At 31.2% G+C, this 21,000-nt stretch overlaps 2 protein-coding genes across 3 annotated transcripts; one reads left to right on the forward strand and one right to left on the reverse strand.

Moving 5' to 3' along the window:
• Nucleotides 1-2,148: 2,148 nt before the first annotated feature.
• Nucleotides 2,149-11,922, reverse strand: LOC114415884 (oxysterol-binding protein-related protein 1A-like). The gene is made up of 11 exons (XM_028380743.1): nt 11,256-11,922; nt 9,246-9,605; nt 8,501-8,601; nt 8,428-8,436; nt 7,731-8,139; nt 7,265-7,420; nt 5,205-5,372; nt 4,932-5,072; nt 3,814-4,047; nt 2,865-2,978; nt 2,149-2,740 (listed from the first exon to the last, which is right to left on the reverse strand). The coding sequence occupies exons 1-11, from the start codon at nt 11,787-11,789 to the stop codon at nt 2,564-2,566; spliced, it is 2,403 nt and encodes an 800-aa protein (XP_028236544.1). The 5' UTR covers nt 11,790-11,922; the 3' UTR covers nt 2,149-2,563.
• A 2,036-nt stretch (nt 11,923-13,958) lies between these two features.
• On the forward strand, nt 13,959-19,748 carry LOC114415886 (DDT domain-containing protein DDB_G0282237-like). 2 transcript variants are annotated; one of them, XM_028380745.1, is made up of 10 exons: nt 13,959-14,067; nt 14,841-14,973; nt 15,137-15,309; nt 16,818-17,236; nt 17,393-17,719; nt 17,871-18,436; nt 18,545-18,701; nt 18,780-18,941; nt 19,023-19,111; nt 19,298-19,748. In XM_028380745.1, the coding sequence occupies exons 2-10, from the start codon at nt 14,861-14,863 to the stop codon at nt 19,446-19,448; spliced, it is 2,157 nt and encodes a 718-aa protein (XP_028236546.1). In that variant the 5' UTR covers nt 13,959-14,067; nt 14,841-14,860; the 3' UTR covers nt 19,449-19,748. The 2 variants fall into 2 exon arrangements, with proteins under 2 accessions (XP_028236546.1, XP_028236547.1); XM_028380746.1 differs by having other exon boundaries at nt 19,303-19,380.
• The last annotated feature ends 1,252 nt before the right edge of the window (nt 19,749-21,000 follow it).

The following is a 21,000-nucleotide window of genomic DNA, read 5'->3' on the forward strand; positions in this document are numbered from 1 at the left end:
ACTAATCCATTTTTTCTATGGTCAGTCATGTAAATTTCCTTTAAATTTTCTACGAATGTTGCAATTGTTTGCCTTGACTCTACAATAATCATTTTTCTACTTAATTTTAAACATAACACTGATAAATAAATAAATAGTAGCTCCAATATTTATTTAATAAGATATAGAGTTGGTTTGTTTAAAGTTATTTCTTAAAAAAGCATTTATTTTTATAAAATATACGGTTTTCTATTTTTTTAATATGTTTTTCTAAATTTTTTATTTAAAATAAGTAATTTTTTTCTAATTTTAAGAAATAAATTTTATCTATCTCTTAAAAAATATTTTTTTAAAAATCGATTATTTTACTATAATTTTTTTAAATTTAAACAAAGTCATTCATATTGTTGATACAACATTTTTTTATAAGATTTTTTCTCTCAATCTCTCCTTCACATTATTTATCTTATCTCAAACTTCTCTCTTTTTATCTCTCTCAGGAAATTCTATTACAAATATGACTTCTCTTTTTAAGATAGGATTTTTCTTTGACAGTTGGGTAAAAAAAAACTTATTTATTTAAAGTCATACTATATTTTATATTATGATATCTCTTTTATTTTCGTTATATATTTCACGTTTTTTATATTATTTAAAAAAATTGAAAACCCTTAACACGGTTTTTTTAAAGTAGGTTCTGTTTTTTTCAGAGGGTCCTTAACACAGTTCTTAATTATATTCGACAACTTTTTTCTAAATCTAACTATATTAAATTCATCCGAGCACATGTCAATTTATGATCTATCTTCTTCTTGTTAATGATTGTATGTAATTAGAGTTATATTATTATACATTAGTCGTTTAACAACAGCTTTTAAAATATATATTTTTTATCTTTTTTCATTACATCAATCATTTTATCACACACTTCTTCCTGTACAAAAAAAAACACTTTTTTTTTCTGTTCTTCTTTTAGTTATTCATTTGTTGAGTGATGGATGGGCTGCTGTATTTGATCATGTAGAACACCTTTACGTTATCCTCATCCATGTATGATTGATTAATTATTATAGATATTGAATTATTTATAACTAACTTGAAAATTATATCAAAACTGAAGCTACCATTTTCTACATTTATATATAGCTCAATTATTAGAAGTTATATGTATAATTTTTGTACGCTTAATTATCAGAAAAGAAATCAACCACGTTTTAAATGATAAAAATCCAATTTGAAGAGCTTTATGTGAGAATCTTTACATTTTTTTTCAACCCAAAATTTCTAAACCTGTCTTTATTGGTCTTGCTAAGTATTTTTTTTATTTTCTCCCGGAGACCATGGCCTTTTCGAGACATAATTAAAGATGAACAACTATTTTGATGAAGATTCAAATCATATATAATTTATCACTTCGTCCGAATTAACTCCTTGCTAAACCTAACCCCCATTATAAATATTTTACTTTAAAGTTTATTGTTTTTAGATAACAAAAATTTAGGAAAAGAAAATGACACTTCAGTCCAAGGGAGAAAAAATTTTAAAATTCAAAAAATACTTACAAAAGTACTTATATTTACCTTACTCCAAAAAAAATAAGCTGAAATTCAAACCAGAGATGTATTATATGTTGAGACCTGTCTTGTTCTACTCAACTAATAATCTTATGAGATTAGAGTTTATTTTTCACTATCAACAGACTCGACTAGACTTGGTAGCACGTTACTAAACAAGAAATCAGATGGATAGACTAGACAAGTGGTAGCTTTGTTGCCCCCACTGTTAACTTGTTATTTGTCCTCACACAACACAGTCATGTGAAAATTCCATTTTGTTTCCTCAAATCATACGTTTTGATCTACAACAATCTCGAGAGGATCATGGGCATAGTCGCTCAATCTTTTGGCAACTGCTATATTAAGACCACTCTTTCCACTCTTGTTTCTTAACACTCGTCAACAAGAGTTTCCACAACTACCCCATCTATCCATAGAATAAAAAGTAAAAATACAAACAAGATTCCAGTCAATTGAGTTTTCTCATATGCGCATGCAGCATCATATATTTTCCTGTCTCTTATGCTGGAATCATTTACCAAATTTCATTTGACATAACCAAAGCATATTGCCTAACTTGTTGCACCAAATTGGAATAAACGTGTATAAACAGTTTAACACGTTCAATGGATCATCAGAATTAAACATTAAAAAAAGGGTGCATGTTCATTTAATGTGTTTGCCTATTTTTCTCCACATTGTGGAGATATGTAACATTTAAATGATTAGTATACCAACTATGACTTTCATACAAAGCTCCACTCCATCCATTCTAGACCCAACTTTAAATGAAATGAGTATCTAACAACAAGAAAAGTTGTTGCTGTTGTTGCCAGATGGAATTGGGAAATGGGATGTTACCTTGTTGAGGAAGAAGTAAGAATCACTGTTTTCTGTACATAACCTATACATAACAGGTATTAATCAACCATATCTGTTGAGTGCTCAAAAAAGTAATGATCATAAATATGGTTATGAATATATGCTATGATCAAAATGGGAGTAGGTAGGTAAAAGTGTTGAGAAATTTATGGAGTTGAGTTAAAATCAGTATCGGTTGAGAATTGGCCAAAAATGTCAGGACAAGATTCCCAGTTCCCCTTTTCCCTGGTCTCCCAGTACCCTCCAACATAACGGTAAGAGTTGTTGCCTTTTTCCTTGGCAAACCACCTTGGTTTCCAACCCTTCTCTTGCATCTTTTGTGCCTGCAATTATGATGAGTCTTTTGTTAATTAATGAATGAGAGCATATTAACCAGCAATGGCATAATGCATTTTTCATTATATTATAGGATAGGGTCCAATGAAATTTCAGAGGCAACAATTGTACCTGTCGCTGTCTTTGTTCTAGCCGCAACTTTTCAGAATTGGCCATTTCATGCTGTCCATTCTCCAAACACCTTTGATCAGGTCTTAGCCTTGAATCTGTCGGTGGCAACTTCTCCTATTTGTTAACTTAAATTGTTAGTACTAAGTACTAACCAAACTACATAGGATTTAGTGTGTTTGAATGAAATTCATTCTACAAAATTGATTTTGAAGTGAACCAATTTTATGTTTGGATGTTTTTACTCTAAAAAGCAAGTTAGTAGTACTAAGTAGTAACCTACCACATAGAATTTAGAGTTTGCTTGATTCCATGTTTGGAAACACCAATCTTGAATCTAGAGTTAGTCAAATTTGATTATGACTTTAATCAACATGTTTGGCATTTTTTTCTTAACGTGATTTAGTGGAACAAACTTGAATTTGTGTTGATGCTACTTTAAATTACTTTTGCGTTGGATAAAAAATTTATATTAAATTTTAATTTTAATTTGATTTTATAATAAAAACATCCAAATATAAACTACATCACCTCAAAATCAATTTTAACCAAAATTAATTATGTTCAAAATCAATTTTGTCAACATCCATCTAAACATGCACTTAGTGAGTGTTTGAGTCAGCAAGTGCAAAATTGATTTTGATTAGAACTTATTTTAAAGTGAAGCGGTATTGCACTAATATGCTTGAATTTTTTTACTCTAAAAAAGCAAGTCAGTAGTAGAATTTAGTATATGTTTTTTTATTCAACACAATTTAAAGTTAGTTCAATTCAAAATATGTATCTAGAATCAATTCTACAAAACTAAAACCAAATATGTGATCATTTCCTTAAAATCCCTCAGTTGGTATTTCAATGTGATTTTTAATGAGTGAACATGAAACCAAATGCATGTTCTCAGGGTTTAGTGAAAGGTGGGGTTAAAATGAAAAACAGTTGAATCAATACTCACCTTTAATCCAGGTGTGATTTCATTTAGTGTAATAGCAAATTGTGTGAGGTTATATCTTGTCTGGTACTCTGGTGTTGGATTCCGCTTCCACAAAAGATGTGGTTTTGAGGAAACATTGGAGGACCGTTTTCCTTTCCCAGAATTCCCTCCAATTATGAAATGCAAGCTTTCATCCCACTTCCCAAATATAGTTGCCACTGTTCTACCTTTCTTATCTTCCACTATGCCGTGAATCTGCAGCAGAACTTAAATTACGAAGCATAAGTTACATAAATTGTTCATGGACTATACTCAACAGAAAAAACCATAAAACTCATATTGTAATCTTATATGAGTGTATCTCTATATGGTCAATGAAAATAGTAAAGGTAGCATCCATTATTCCATTATCAAATTAAAACTGGCATGAATTCATTTGATTCAACAACATAGAAGAAATGTGAAGAAGCTAAAACATAGGCTTCATGTGAGGTAATAAAAAACGAATAGTGTCATTGCTATAAGTCGATTGAAATTAAAATTACGTACTTGTCAAGGTTAATTGCCTAATGCAATTACCATTGACAACAAACAGTGAATGGAGCATATGTACCCATGATTGGAGTCAAAATTCATTTACATTTTTTTTTTCATTTTGTACTTTTTGGGGGTTGCAATCCCAATAAACGTTTTACTTTTAACTCATGTCCTTTTCTTCTCGACTTCAATTTCTAGAGAAAAATTCTTCCAGACAGACAGTGTATCAATTAAATCTTTCCTGTAAAATCCCCCAAGTATTATATTCTCTACGTCAAACTCCAAAGATTCCTCATAGTCAAAACAACTAGGCAAATCCCGGAACCAGAACATGCAACAAGATGAAGAGGGGGAGAATAACAAAGCATTATTGGTTGGCAATTACCAACTAGTAACTAGCTGCAATAAATTAATTAATTGGTTCCGTATGAACAAAAGAAGTGAACAACATAATATAATTTATCTAACTTGAAATGCATTTTTTGTCAAAAAGCCACAAGTGGCACACGTCACAGTATGAAAAAATGTAACGCATTTTGACCTATACATCACCTAAAAGGAATCCAATAAAAATGGCATAAATAAGATATGAGAAAGTGCACCTGGTGAGGGTTTCTATCAATGATCGACTGCTCCTTGAATTTGATCTTACATGAATACTCACGGTTCCCCTCTACACGCATTGTACCATAATGGTCACAGTAGAGTTTTCCTAAAATGAGGTTGTAAATGGATGTTGTTACCTGATGATAGAATATGAGTTAACTAATCAGAGTGTATATAAGAAGAGATTGAAAATTAGATCAAATGGATTAATATTGAAAGAGATTGATATATACGAGTATACTGCTAACATAAAGTAAAACTATATATACCTTGCTCCAATGAAAGACTTCTCCATCATCAAATTCTACGGTCAATAAACCAACAGGATCAAGCTGGATTGAACGACCCCAAAATTTACTTTTTAAATTGCTGTCACCCCAAAATTTCCAGCCACTTCCCTCACAATGGCATGCAACAATCATGGGGTGATGACTGACCTATCTCATGATGAATAGCGTAAGTATTTTTTATTCAAATCAATATCACTTTACACAAGAAAAAATAATGCCAAATTAAATTATTGATATGTTTATGGCTTATTATCATAAAGGATTCAAAATGAATGGATTGGAATTATATGAATGCATATAGCAGCCCCACAAAATGTTAGAAGAGAAACGATTGTTTGGAAACAAAAAATGGCAAGTGGGAGAGGTGAGTAGAGTCATTAATGTGAGGGGAATAGTGGGAGAGTGAGAAATAGTGAAATACTATAGATGGTTGTAATGGACAACTTTGTCTTAAATCATTTTTGTGAAAGGGACAAAAAGAAAAAGAAGAATTGAAATATGCAAATTTAGGGGTGTTTGATTTGGTTGGTTTTTGTTTTCATTTTCATTTTAACTGGAAATAGAAAATGGTGATGAAAATGTATTTAGTTGAATTTTTGTTTTCATTTTCAGTAAAACTATTTTTCCAAACGAACAAAAAATCGGAAACAATAAAATCTTGTTTTTTTTAGTGTTTTCATTTGAAACCAGGAACCTTATTTTGGGTAAAATGAAAACGTGCTGGTAAGAAATGTAATTTTAAACAAATCTAAAAATACATTTTCTTTTGAAAACACATTTTCAGTATTTTTATTTCTTGAAAGCAGAAAACAAGAAGTCAAATTAAATATGTTTTCAGACTTCTAATCTTTTGAAAATAAAAACAGTTTTCAAAAAATGAAAATGCAAACTAAACACACCCTTAGAAATGGTAATAAGTAGAGTAGAGATTGGATCGAGTATTAAATCATTTTGCTTAAACCCGAATTAGAAAAATAAAAATAAAAATATATCAAAATAATATTTTTAATACTTGCATTCATGCTCAACGGATGCTTATATACTCGACCTGAATTAATTGCCCGTGTTTAATTTAGTTAAATAAAATATATGTCCTCTTTTTAATGTTTTCTTTTACATAATAATAAAATAAGAATTCTATTTTAATAAAAAAAATTAACTATGAAAATTTGACAAAAGAAAAACATAAATCAAAAGTACAGCATCAAAATCATCAATTTTAAAAATATTTAAAGATATTTTAAAATCTACTGAATGTGAATGTGTGCATAGTATGGAAGAAATTGAGTCCTATAATAATTAGATACACATATAGTATGGAAAATCATTGTTGTACACTCTAGTTTTAGGTTGTAAGAAGCCGAAGGAGATGAGAGATAAAAGGAAAAAAAAGTAAAAGATGTGATAAGTAATAATATATACTTAAAAGAAAAGATATTAAGAAAATGCTATGAAATTGTACAATTACAAATATCATTGTTATATACCTATAGTTTTTTTATTGTATAAGACCCAAACCCAAATATATTTGATGGATAAAAAATCTATATATTCATTACAGATAATGTTATTGAATTCAAGGCTACTTCTCATCCTAAACAAATAAGGCACTTGGATAATGTATTTCATATTTAAAATAATTTATAATTCAAATTCTACTATTAATATAGACGTACAGTGTCAATATAAAAGTTTTTAGAATGTTAATCAATCAAAATAAATTTATATAACTTTTAAAATAATAATTATAAAATTTTAAAAAGTTATCATATATAACAATTCATGATTCGATGACAATAAGTACTCCATGTTATTTATTTATACTTTTTAAAAGAAAAATGACTCTTAGAAGTTTTTATCGAATTGGAGTTTCCTTTCAGAAAAAGAAACTAATGAATTGGAGTTTTCAACGACGCGCTACCCAATAGATGCATTGGCGGATGGTCTTTTCTTATGCATTCTATCTTTTCCACAAGGAAAATGGACATGAACATGTGACAAATTTTCATAAACAGAATGATATTGGTACAAAATTGTACCTTCTCAGAGATAAAGCGAATGCCTTTGTCTTGATACTCTGCTTCATATGTCTCACCCAACAGTGGATTAAAAGGTTTGCAACTTCTACCATTGGTACTAGCATACCCCGAAACTGCAAATGCAGCCACATGCAACATCCTCTTTAGACTGTCACCCTGTGCATAAACAAGAATATCATGAATGTGACAAATCTCTTACGAAACAAAACAGCTCCTAAAACTTGGAGCTACAACAATTAGTATTGAATTATATATGCCAGCAACAACAAAACTGACCAACAGAAATTGAAGCCTAAAGCAAAAAGCTTAAAGAAACTAATATGTGACTTCTTTTACTTTAAGAAACTAATAACATATGTTGGTAGACCTAAAGGTAAGTTTTGGTTGTTTTATCCTTAGTCGACCTGAGTAATAATATCATTTATATAACAAGGTTTAATTAGCAAATATAAAAAATTAAACTAACCATTTTACCCCATTCATATGCTTGGTCTAGAAGAAAAGAGTACTCAAGATCTTCAAAACATTTCTGCAGTGAGGAGAGAGGCTCATTGAAGTAAACTGGAAGACAAACTTTGGTAAGATCCTTCCCAACGTTATCTTTTATGATTGACCATAGACTGACGCTGCTCTCTTTCTCAACAGGATCAGGAAACTTCTTTCGTCGCTTGATTTGAGGATAGTTAAACCCAAAAGATCCAATGGCTGATTTTTCATCACCATTTGGACTTGTCTCCTCATATTCAGAATCATGGCAGGATCTCAGGTGCTCAGAGCTTGTTGTTGATAGAATATCATCACATGTATCATAGAATGCATCGTCTCCATCGTCTGAGTGATCGTCCCCATCGTGCTCTTCGAAAGAATCATCACCACTTCCCTCTGTCACGAATTGAATTGAAATAGTAATTAAATATATCATGATATTTATATTTGAATAACGATGCATTTCTATATTTGATCAATGAAAAAAGGCAAAGAAAGTAATTATAATTTATTAATAAAGCTTCTCTTCTTTTCTCTTTTATTTCAAAATTTAAAATTCTCTCTTCATCCTCATCTAATTTGCCTTCAAAGATAGGGAGGGTAACAGTTCAACATGCATCCATATTATTTCAATGAACAAGGCTCTACAACATGTAATGGTAAAAAGAAATTCGCACGTACTTACGCTTATTTCTTTTCTTAAAACATAATGGAGTGCTGTCTAGCTACATAGAATTAATTTGCATGCACGTACCACTATACTTTTCTTGCGTTGATAGATAGGATTCTGTTTCATCCTTCGATTGCCTTTGGTCATCAATAAGTGTGTTCTCCAAGTCAACCTTCTCTGCCTAGAAGGAACACACAGTCAAAAACGAAGCAAGTTAATTCAAAGAGCACATCATTCTCCTTGGAAATCATATATCAAAACAGGCATGTACGCCTCCCTCAGTTTGATACATTTTTATAGACAAAGGTTAATTTTATTAGAAATTTCAGTGAAAAGATTCTAATTTGTGACCTTTCTTTTTTCATTTATCACTTCACCTTAAATTTCATTTTTCAATTACCAGATCAATCTTATGTTTTTACTTCAGTTTGATACCTTATTACAAAACAACACTAGTTTTATGTTTTGCTGTGTTTGATTTGCATTTTTATTTTTTGTTTTTATTTTCTGAAAATTATTTTTATTTTTAAAATATTAGAATTATGAAAACATGTTTGATTTGATTTATTGTTTTCTGGTTTTAAGAAACAAAAATACTCAAAATGTATTTTTAAAAGGAAATGTATTTTTAGATTTATTTAAAATTACTGGTTTTATTATTCCCAACTTTTAATTTGTTTGAAAAAATATTTTCATTCAAAATAAAAATAAAAATTCAAATAAACACATTTTTATCGGTATTTTCTATTTTCAATGAAAATGAAAATAATAAACAACAGAACCAAAAACTAGCGCCGGTAGTGACACACTGAAGTGAGTAAATACCTCTAAATGGCGCAGCGTGTCCATAAGTAGCGACTGTTTCTGCTTAAGAGCCACAATATGCTTCTGCAACTGGGAGAACTCGAACTTGACGATTTCCTCAACTTCCCTAATAGCAGTTTCACGCACACCCTCCATTAAAAGGCGATCTCTCAACCTCTGTGTGGAAACTAGCGGCGAGGAAAAGGGTGACATAGCTTCTGATTTGGGCAAGCGAGGAAACAAGTCCTTGACGGCACTCATTGCCTCCACCCAGGAGGCTCTATCTTCCCTGCTCTCCGCCCTCAAATGCAGCCTCTTCTTCGTCCCCGTACTCACTGAAAACCTCCTCTCATCTGAGCTGTTCTCCCTCACCGAACACACCTACACAAAATACAGCATGCAAATATATAATTTTAACACTTTGACCCATCATTTTTGGATGCTCCACTTTTTCAAACACTTCATCACATTCATTTTTTCTGTTTCTATCTCTATATATTATCTATGTTCATATATATCACTCATCTTACCAACCCCAACATGTTATTGACTGAAGCCAAATTCGGATTCTTTATTAATTATTGATAAAACCGTTACATACTATCCACTAAATAATATTATTAATCATTAGCAAAAGGATATATTCCATATGGTCTCTATATAATTTTTCTATAAGTGTCAAATATAGATTTTTAGTTTGCTTTCAACTTCTATATAAGAAAAAAAGGACAACACTATTGAAATTTACTTCTATTAGAGAACACTGACAACACGATCTCAAAAACTTTAAGCCATTAAATAGAAGAGTAATATTTTTTGAACACTTTGATTTTCTAAGCACCTAAAATAATTATCATTTTTTTCTATCACATATCATATCTATATTTTTTCCTCTTTTTCTTGGGGTCAAACAGGTTTTTTAATGTCCAAAAATCTTTTTTGCAAATAAAAATATTCAACAAAACTTAGATATATATTTTTGTAATATGTTTATATAATTTTCTAATCAAAATTCGAGTAATAGAGGTTTATATTAAAAAAAAACATAAATTAACTCGAATTTTGATACAACAACAAAACAAAACAAATATAGAGCTGCTCTATCAAAAGATAAATTAGGGTTTATATTAGATCTTTAAAAAAGTATAATAAATATTGTTATGAAATTGAAATTACCAAATCATTTTAATAATTTCTGCCTATTTTAAGTGAACTTAGATATTTTTAGCATAAGAGGTGAAAACTAATACTAAAGTTCATATAAAGAAATAATTTCGTTTAGCAAATGTTTTTACATACTTACTCGTGACAGCAACACATTAGTTTGTCTTAATTTTTGTCAGAAGTAACACATTAGTTTACACACTCTTTCTGATACATTTTCAATTATTAGTTATAATTTATTAAAAACACATAATCATAAAAATTTATTAAATAACAATTAACAAGTGAAAATCAAGAAAATTACAATTATAATAAATTTCAATTAATTACAGATTGTGTTAAAAAAATTGTATCAGAATGTGCTAGCATTTCTTATTCGCACATATACAACCTAGTTATCAACTCTTAGCCACATTTTTAAGTAGTAATATTATCTACCAATTATATTATTATTATTTTAGATATCTACTACTTTTGAACACATATTCAACATCTATCATTTTTTTTCTATCTCTTTCTTCTTATTACATTATATCTCTTATTATATTATAAATCTTATAATACATATTTCTTTCACTCTTGGTGTCTTATAGCATAATGGATATGTCAACATGAAACATTTTTTATAATACTTTTTTTTTTCTTTCCCTCTTTGGGTATCTAATAACATGTTATTGTTAGGTGTCCAAATATTATTTTCATAATTTTATTTGATGAGTAACATAACATTGACCGACATATGAGGCAAAATTATTGAATGATTCTATACCTAATTGATACCATCATGGTAAAAGTTTCAATAGCGACTGATTTTGTATGTAAATGCTACAATTAATTAAAAGAAGGAGAGGGGGGGCAAGGACCAACCATGAGATGGATTTCGCTGACAGGCTTACGGTTGCGAGAGGGGCAATGGCGGTGGCTGTTGATGCGACGGAGCGACTCCTCGCCGATGACCATGGCCCCAGTCTCAACCTCGCGGTTGAGGACGAGCTTATCAGGGCCGTGGATCTTGTAGTATGACAAAACGCCATCATGGAGGATGAACCAACGGGGGCGCCAGCCGCGCCCATAGTTCACCCACTTGTACAGGATTCCAGACACTCCGTTCCCAACAATGTTGTTCAGCATGACCTCGTTGCGTGTGGTGGTGTGCTGTCGTGTGAACCTTGCGGAGGCAGATCGCCTCACGGCGGATGAGGAGGAGGACGCTAGGGAAAGACGGTTGTGTGCGCAGCTGGAGAAGGAGCGGAAGCGGAACGCGGGAGGCATGGAGGATGGTGCCATCTGGTAGTGGTTTTTGTCGTCGTCGTCGGAGGTGGTGGTGGAGGAAGCGGGTTTGCGGGGGATTCGGGCTGGGCTGGTTTTGGTGCAGTGTTGGGAGCCACAAAAGGAATTCATGGATAGGATTGGATTGTGCTGAGAATGGTTATGATGAGAATGAAGTTGCAAAGAATGGTTACTGGGACACCGTTCTTAGCGGCAACACCAAGCAAGGGTGGCTCGTAGCGAAAATCGCTCACTCTTTCTTCATTTTTCTTTTCTTTTTTTATCGTTAATATTTTGCATCTGCTTCATATATATCTCGTTTTAATTACTTAGGGTTAAATGTATAAGTTTCATCATTTGGGTTATCTCACTAATTTGCTTCTAGTATTTTTTATATATAATATTGGTGGTTTAATTTATAAGTTTTATGAATGTTTATTTTACATAATTAAAAAAATACTTTTAAATATGTAAATTATATAATAATTAAATCTGTAATATAAATAAATATTTTTTAAAACGTATAAATTATATTTTACATTTATGATAAATAGTTTAGCAGTGATATATTGTTAATTTTAATTCATTATCAGAATTATATAAATAACATTGACGACTTAAATTTTTCATTAAATATAATTAGAAACATTAAATTGAATTACATCTGATATGACTGTTGTAAAGTTGAATAATTGGTCCAACTGTTAAAAAAATTAAAGTACAATTTATATATAAGTTATAATTAAACTATCATATGCATGTCAGACAAGTGAAGTTCATTACTTCATGACAAAAGAGTATTCAAATGCATGTTAGGAGGGTCACATTCATCATTTTATTGTTAAAATGAAAGTGAGTATGAGGAAGAGTAGGAAGATTCATTAATTAGAGCAATAAAAGTATAAATATACATACATATTTATATATATTAGTGTGATAAAATGAAAGTGAATATGAGGAAGAGTAGGAAGATCCATTAATTAGAGCAATAAAAGTATAAATATACTTACATATTTATATATATTAGTGTGATAACATGTGTGCTGTAACAATTTACAAATTCATATATATATATATATATATATATATATATATATATATATATATATATATATATACGTGTGTATTTGTGCGTGCACGTGTATTCATATGTATCTATTCAAAAAATTAAAATAAATGATATATTACCTAATTCAAATTTATAATTTAATAATGTTTTATGATATATTATTTTTTAGAAAAAAATTATATATATCACTTTTCTTTAAATAGTAAAGTATAAATCACCATTTTATGTGATAACAATATTAGGATTCGTAATTTTCTATTATCATTTTTAAAATAGTCAAAACTAAAAAATAATAAGTATAAATATATTATTAAATATTGTTTTTCATTCTAGTTTTTTAAAAATTGATACATTGAATAAGTTTTCTTAATTATATTTATTTGATCACATCAATAGTGTTTTTAATGACAATTAATTAATGCATAAAATATAATTAGTTTTAGAATTTATTTAATAAAAAATATCATGCTAACACATCTCATTAAGAAAACCCATGTGGTAGAGGACTCTTTCCAGAAATACTTATTCAATCCTGTCATATAGGCCTTTGACGTGTCCAACTTTAAGGTTATGAATCCCTTTTTACCTTTTATGAAGTGATTGTTGAATAATCAAAATTGTTTAAAGTTATTATTCAACAAGAATAAATTGATATTATTGGAAAGGAATAATAACTTTTTAGTCTAAAAAAAGAGTTTAGAAGAGTTTCTATGGAATTTATTTGGACTTGCAAATCTTGGGAATATTCTTTAATGGTAATAATAATAATAATAATTAAAAATAATAGATTAAATTATAATTTCAGTTCTTTTATAATTTTTAATATATGATTTTGATTTTCTTATTTTTTCTCACAATCTTGGTACTCTAATTTTATAAAAAGTATATTTTTTTTGTTAAATCTTTAATTTTATATAAAAAAAAAATATTTCAATTAATTAAATTATTTTCATAATATCTTAACTAAATAAGTCAGGTTTAAAATTTAATTAGACTGAAATAAAAAAATATATACAAAATTGATAATTAAACTAAAATTATATATTTCTGAAATAAAAAATTAAAATCACAAAAAATAAAAGGCTAAAAGATATGTATGAATTATTTTAGAAATTTTAAAACATAAGAGACCAATTTGAAATTGAAAAATAAATTAGGAGATCAAACATATATATTTTAATCAAAATAAAAATCTAAAATTATAATTTAACCAAAATAGTATTTGTGCGAAAGAGAGGAAGGAGAGAAGGCAGAGGAATGAGAACAACGCTAAGACTTGCAGCTCGCAACTCGAATATTGCAAAAACTGAAGAGTGAAGATTTTTGCTTCCATCGTTCTCCGTAAGATTTTCTCTTCTTACTCATTCTTCCTTTGCTTGCATCGTTCTCCGTAAGATTTTTGCTTTTTTACTCTGTTCCAACCTCTTTTTGTTATTTTTTTTTTCTTTAACACAAATCCCTGTTACTATTTTAGTTCTGGCGGGAACTCAGATTTTTCGCCGTGTTCCTTGGTTTGTTCTTGCAGTTTCTTTTTCCCTTCTCTTCGTTAACGGTGATGTGACGCCATCCTCCCTTCTAGTGTTCGTTTCTTCTTTCTAGTTCTTTTTTCTAGACATTCTCATAGCCTCGTCGTTTGCGTGTTTTGTTACCCAAAGTTCATCTGTTCCGAAATCGTGCAAATAGCCACATACTAGGGTTTTCCTTTTTCAGTCCCAAACAATGTCCCGTTGTAACGCTTCGAAACCTGCAACGCTGGCCGTTTCGAATTTCACCGTATCTGCATTCATTGAAATTAAATAGAGTCAATATCAGTATTATTTTTCCGTTTTGTTCGCGTAGAGTAGGATATTTTAATGATTTTATTTAAACGTAGGATATTTTAATCATTCGTAAAACTCCGATACTCTCTTCGATTCCGCATAAAAAAACGAAGTAAAAGGCTAAAAGTGGAAACTTTTTATGCTTTTTTTTCTTAAATAAATACTTGCATGCAACCTCGGCCACTTTAAGCTTCTTCAGTCTTGGTAGGTTCCAATAATGTTGCAAGTGGTTCTGTATCACTGAAAGAGTTCTGTTGTGCTGAATTTTCGATGAATGGTTTCTCTGATTGGCAGGAACTGAAGGCTTTATCCCAATGCCGCTTTTGAAGAGAAAGCCTTTTGTGTTGCCTGAGCCACCTGATGATTTGGAGCCGCACGAGAATGTTTATCAAATTCGATTTACAAAAGAAATATTTCAAGATTACAAGTATGAAGTATCTTTTTTTTGTTCATCTTTTTTATTTCTACCTTGCCTCTCTTTATTACTTTGAATAAACTAATAGCAGACAGTGATTGAATACTTTAATGAACTTTTTTTTTCCCATTTTAGATTATTTGTTTGACGGTTGGTATTCCTTGACATGTACTAGTGATTATTTGAATCGTCTAAATCAGTATCGCCAGAGGGTTTGGACATGCAAAATTACTGGAAAATCTGGCTTGACTTATGAAGAGGCTCTGGTGTCAGAGAAGCATGCTGCTGAGAAAGTTCAACAGATTCCGGAAGAATTAGTGGCACCTGCTCTAAGGATTATCCACTACAGTAAGTACTGTTCAGTTCCAAGATGAAGAATTTTGTGTGTTAATAAAATAAGCGTCCGTTTCTTCTTTTTCTTTATGGCTTGTATAGATTATGCCCTTTTGTTCTGCATGGGTAATTATTATTTTTCTAATGTTTTCTGCATATGTTGAATTTAAAGTTACATGGTTTCATTAATTTGTTTTTCAATTTACCCAGTTTATAAGAATGTACAATTGTTAAAAGCTTAATATACAATAATATAAACACAAGTGCCAGAAAGTAAGATGCTTGTGAAGAATATGGTGTGCAAATGCACATGTAAATATGTAATAGGATGTGTATGTTGAATGCTGCAGTAGGGTAGTCACTTTAAGTTGGAACATTGCTTAATTGAATGGTTGAACAAAAAAGTATATCATGCTATCCACAATAATATTTTGAAAGAGAATGACTCATTTGTTGTCTGGGAGTAGTTTTAAAGTGCCTACCAAAGAATTAAGTGTTCCATTTTTTGTTACTGAAAGTCATCTACCAATTTGTAACTTAACACTTCAATGCATGCATTAATTTTTATTGTTTATTCTATAAATTATGATTATGATATCCAATTATCCATATCCTAAGCCTCATGTCAATCTCCTATGTTGATCAGATTGAAGATGAGTAAGCTTTGGCTAATTAGCTGGTATAACAGGTTATTCTGTTGCTGGCTAAACCAAGCCATGCAAAATATGGTTTTCGCTTGCTTGTATATAACCAGTAGGATCCCCATCAAGTTATTTTGGTAGACAAAAGCTTAGGGGAGGAGAGCTTGCCTCATTCCAAGGTCTGGACATACCACAAGACTTGCGGAGTGCGTAAAATGTTAGCTAACAGTTAATAGATGACCAACTAATGAAGGATTATCACAAGTATATATATATGTGTGTGTGTGTGTGTGTGTGTGTGTGTGTGTTTGTCTGCATCCTGGCATCTTGTGACTTTGAGGCAATTAAGAACTTCTATTTTGGCGAGTTTTCCTTTCTGATTGCTTAAATTGTGAACCATCAATTTGTGTGTGGTTCTGACTTTTGGTCATACAAGGCTATACATCAATGAAGGAGTTTGCTAAATTCATCTGATGTATTATTATGAATGATTACGACAAACTTTTGTTTTTCCTTAGAAAATTCTTAGAATTATGAGCATTATTCTTGATTATTTTTCCATGTATGATGTATTTGTTAATATGATATGTTATATTTGATTAATAGTTCGGGCAGCACTTGCATAGTTTCACTTGAGCAGTTACTTAACAAATTCCAGAACTTTTATGGAGTTAGACTTCCTAAATTAAGCTGTTGTATAAAGAAAAGAATTTTAGAATGTTTGTAACAAATTTGAAACTATAAAAGCCATTTAAGAATAGCAATGGAAAATGTTTTATCAGGTGTCAATTCAAGTTGGATTGTTCTGTTACTCTGTTTCTGATCTAAAATGCTTGCACTATTTTAAATTTTGTACTTCTGAGTGGTCTTTTGTTGTTGCAGGCATGCTCCCTTTGAAGGATCTTGCTGATTCTATTGCTGAAAAGTTGCAGGAACAGTTGTTTGTGGGCGCTCAATTGTATGGAAAAAAGAATGACAGAGTACGTCCATGTAAAGTATTGAAAGTGATGCAGGAAGATGCTGAAAATGTCCGCTATGTGGTAGCTTGGCTTGATGAAAACAATAATATTATTGAAAGAGAAGAAGTCAGCTCTCAAGATTTGGTACAGAAGAAGCCATGTTTTAGTAGAAATATTTTGAAGTCTTTTATTCGCAAATCTACATATCGAAATGCTCCTTGGGTTTTACATGATAAACTGGCAAAAAAACATGGAATCTCTACTGACATTCCAGAGGAGTTAAGGAGAAAGTTTTTCTTCAACAATGGGCTTGTGGTCTGCACCAAAAAAAGAAAAAATGAGGTAAAGTAGAAATAGGGAGGTGGTTGTTTCAGCTTCCTTTATGTTTCCTAAAAAACAAAGTAAGAAAGAAAAGAGTACAAGAACACTCAAATATTATAATTTCTGATTTTGTTAAACAAATTTATGATTTTGTTGTTTCAAATCTATTATGTTCAGGAAGAGTCAATCAAATATCCAATTGATGATCTATTAGTGAAGCCTAGTCCAGATGATCCTGTTTTCAGTAGTCGTCCTTCTCCATCAAGAGACTTTAATGTTCCAATTTATTGTGTAGGGGATCTCTTAATGGTTTGGGATTTTTTTATGTCTTTTGGTAAACTGTTGCGGTTGTCTCCTTACTCTCTCAAAGATTTTGAAAATGCAATTAGCCACAAGGAAAGCAATGTAGTTCTTCTAGTGGAATCTCATGCAGTACTCTTACGAGTGCTCATCAAAGGTGATTATGAATACTCTGCAGCTGTTCTGGAAAAAATACAGAAGAAGGTTAGTGTCCTTCAAGTATATTCTTTTTGGTAGTGTTGTGATGGATAAATGTGGTCCCTGTTAATTATTTTTTCTTGTAATCATGTATTGTCCTTGACTAATCCTGTTACTGTTTTTTATATGTAAATGTCTGTTCTAATTTTATTTTCAGATTACATTGATTAGTTGGAAAGACTATCTATCTGATTTTCTAGAAATGATCAATATTCCCAAGTTGCGGCAACATGAAGCAACAATTAAACGGGGAGATTATGGTTATGTAGATGTCAATGCTAAATTAGAAATCTTTCGTGAACTAGTCAATAGAGCGCTTGGAACTGCTTTTGTCAGGGAAAAATTGGATGAGTTTATTGAACAGAGGACGGTACTGGGGGCCGCTAAAAGGGAAGAAGCAATTGAAGCTGCTGGGAAGAGAAGAAAAGTAAAGGAGCAGTTGAAAGCTGATTTTGAAAGGAACTGTGGCGAGAATGGGCATCATCTTGGCACGGTACTGGGGGCCGCTAAAAGAGAAGAAGCAATTGAAGCTGCTGGGAAGAGAAGAAAAGTAAAGGAGCAGTTGAAAGCTGATTTTGAAAGGAACTGTGGCGAGAATGGGCATCATCTTGGCCATGATGCAAGTGTGTCAACAAATAATAATCACAGAATACAGAATGGTGTCGCTGGAAAGAATAGAAACGGAGAGATAGAATCATCTAGGCAAAGAGATGCATTGGATAGGTTGGACTTGTGTGTTGTATCTGCATTCCTTTTTGTATATCTACAAATCACATTTTCTCTATTTGGGGGTTATTGTTATATTTAACTTTTTTTAAAATATATTAACAGTGGGATCAAGCATTCAAACATTGATTCAAAAATAAAGGCTAAAAAGTTCAATTTGGAGCTGAATAGAACAGCAGAAATTGTGGAAGTATCCAGAAAGGAATCAAAGAAACAACCAGGGGGTGATAAGGATCAATCAGAGAAAAGTGCAGAACAGAGGGTGCAAACTGTCTCCCTAATTCAACTGTTTTGTGTTACTTATTTGAAGTTGATGTTTTATTGAAGTTATTTTTTACAGAGTGAATATTTTGATCGGGAGATGGAGAAATGGCGAATTCGTACAAGTCCCTTGGGTAAGGACAGATATTATAATAGGTATTGGTGGTTTCACCGTGATGGGAGGATATTTGTTGAAAGTTCTGACTCCAAGGAGTGGGGATTCTACAGTAGCAAAGAAGAGGTACTTGATTCAGATAGCCTGCTATATATTCATTTTCTACAATTATATATTTTCTAATTTTCTGTCGCCATGCTTGAATAGCTTGATGCATTGATGAGTTCACTGAATTGCAAAGGTGAAAGGGAAAGGGCACTGCATAAACAACTGGAAATATATTATAATAGAATATGGTGAGTTAGTTTTGTTTCAGTTGACTTTCATAGGATATATATAACTTTCCCCTCCTTGGTTTCATTTCACACAATGCTTACTTGATTGAAAGCTATCTCTATGCTTACTTGATTAAGATTTTACTTTCTATCAGCATTTTCCTCTTGACTTGTGAGATTCTTTCCTTTTTTGTTGTATGTTTATAGCTCAGAACTGCAGAAAAGTTCAAAGGATTTGGTGCATAAGGTTGCCCAGGATGACTCTATGGTCCGAAGGTCTACTCGTGTTCGGGCTCCACCTAGGGAAAATCCTTCCAAAGCTTTCCTCAAATATGCCAATGTGTGGAAAGAAGAGTAAGTGATTTAAGGTGGTTTTTGACATTTTGGTAAGAAGTTCTTCAAACTGATGAAACCGGAGTTGGTTTTTTATTCATTTGGTGGGGGGTACATTTTGGGGGGCAGGTCAGTTAACTTATACTCTATAGGTAATAGGCTCGTAGGCTTGGAGAGAATAGGAATTGTTTTTCAATCCATTTTTGGAAGATGGACAAGCGTTTGTATATGCTTGCTTTTGAAATTTTATGCATAACATATACTGTATGATATAGCAGAAAGAAACTAGTATAAAAATGTTGTTTTACTCTTTTATGTTGCCTGATTTTGCCATTTTCCATTTTGTGATTATTTGAATGAATGTCGATTAATTTTAGAATTGCTTATATTCTTGTCTACAAGTCGCGAATATCATTAACTTGAGCATGTAATCTTCTAAAAAAAACGTTATTGATGTGTGCCCAAGCACAATCAGAACTCCCCAAAAGTGATGAATGACATCCTAGAAATATGTATTTGATTTTTGGTTTTGAAACTTGTTTTATTCATATTATGCCCAGAAAATATGACAATATACACATCAAGTCGTGTGTCCGCAGTTGAGGATTACAAACATTTTTGTTGGGTATGACACTTTTAATGGAAGGACGCTAGCAATCTATTCAATAACATGTAAAACAGTGTATTAGTATTTAGTAGCATTTCTCAGTGATATATTTCATCGGTGGTTTTAATTTTTGTATATGATCAGTTGTTCCAATCAAGTTTTGGAAAGTTCAAGATGTATTTTTTTTGTAAGTTCAAGATGTATACTATTACATGGGTTTTACTTCCCACATCCCTTTTTTTCTTCCAGCACCTCCTAAAAGATTCTAATGAACAAAAATATTTCTTTCACCTGGCACCCCTATTTTAGAATCATCATTCAGGAAGAGTACCCCCTACTCTAGAATAACTATTCAGGAGTATGGTTTTTAATATTTCAGAATACCTCTTCTGGAATAGGTTTTTAGATTACATATCCTATTTTGAAATAATTATTCTGGACTCAAATAGAGTAGTGATGGTGGGGAGTGTTTAGTTTGAATTGGTTAACATCAATAAAGGTATTTTAGAGGGAGATATAAAGATGACCTACTGGTTGAGAAAGGGAGGGGGAAGATGTTGTAGATTTGAATTTTTTCAACTTAATATTTTCTAACAAAATTAACAAATTAATATTTATTGATAAAAAAAGGATTTCGGAGTCAATTGGACTTTTGTGGCATCGAAGAGGTTTGGGACATTGGAGATGGGGTTGTGTATTGCGGTGGTGAAAATGTTGAAGGATGTTAGTGAGAGGAAAGTTAGGGTTACATAGGGTATTTTTGTCCTCTGGGGTGCATGAAGTAAAAAAGGAAATGCAGCAAACAATTGTCCTATCAATACGGGGGAAGTTAAAATAGTCCACCATGGCAAGGGGATGGTGAGACTCAAATGTGACAGTTATATACATATGTTTATATGGTTTTATAATATGATTTAATTATAAATTATTGTTGAATTATTTTAAAATAATTTTTTTAAAATTAATAAAC

This window comes from Glycine soja, chromosome 6 (genome assembly GCF_004193775.1).
Source record: "Glycine soja cultivar W05 chromosome 6, ASM419377v2, whole genome shotgun sequence".
In the NCBI taxonomy this organism is placed as follows: Eukaryota; Viridiplantae; Streptophyta; class Magnoliopsida; order Fabales; family Fabaceae; genus Glycine; species Glycine soja.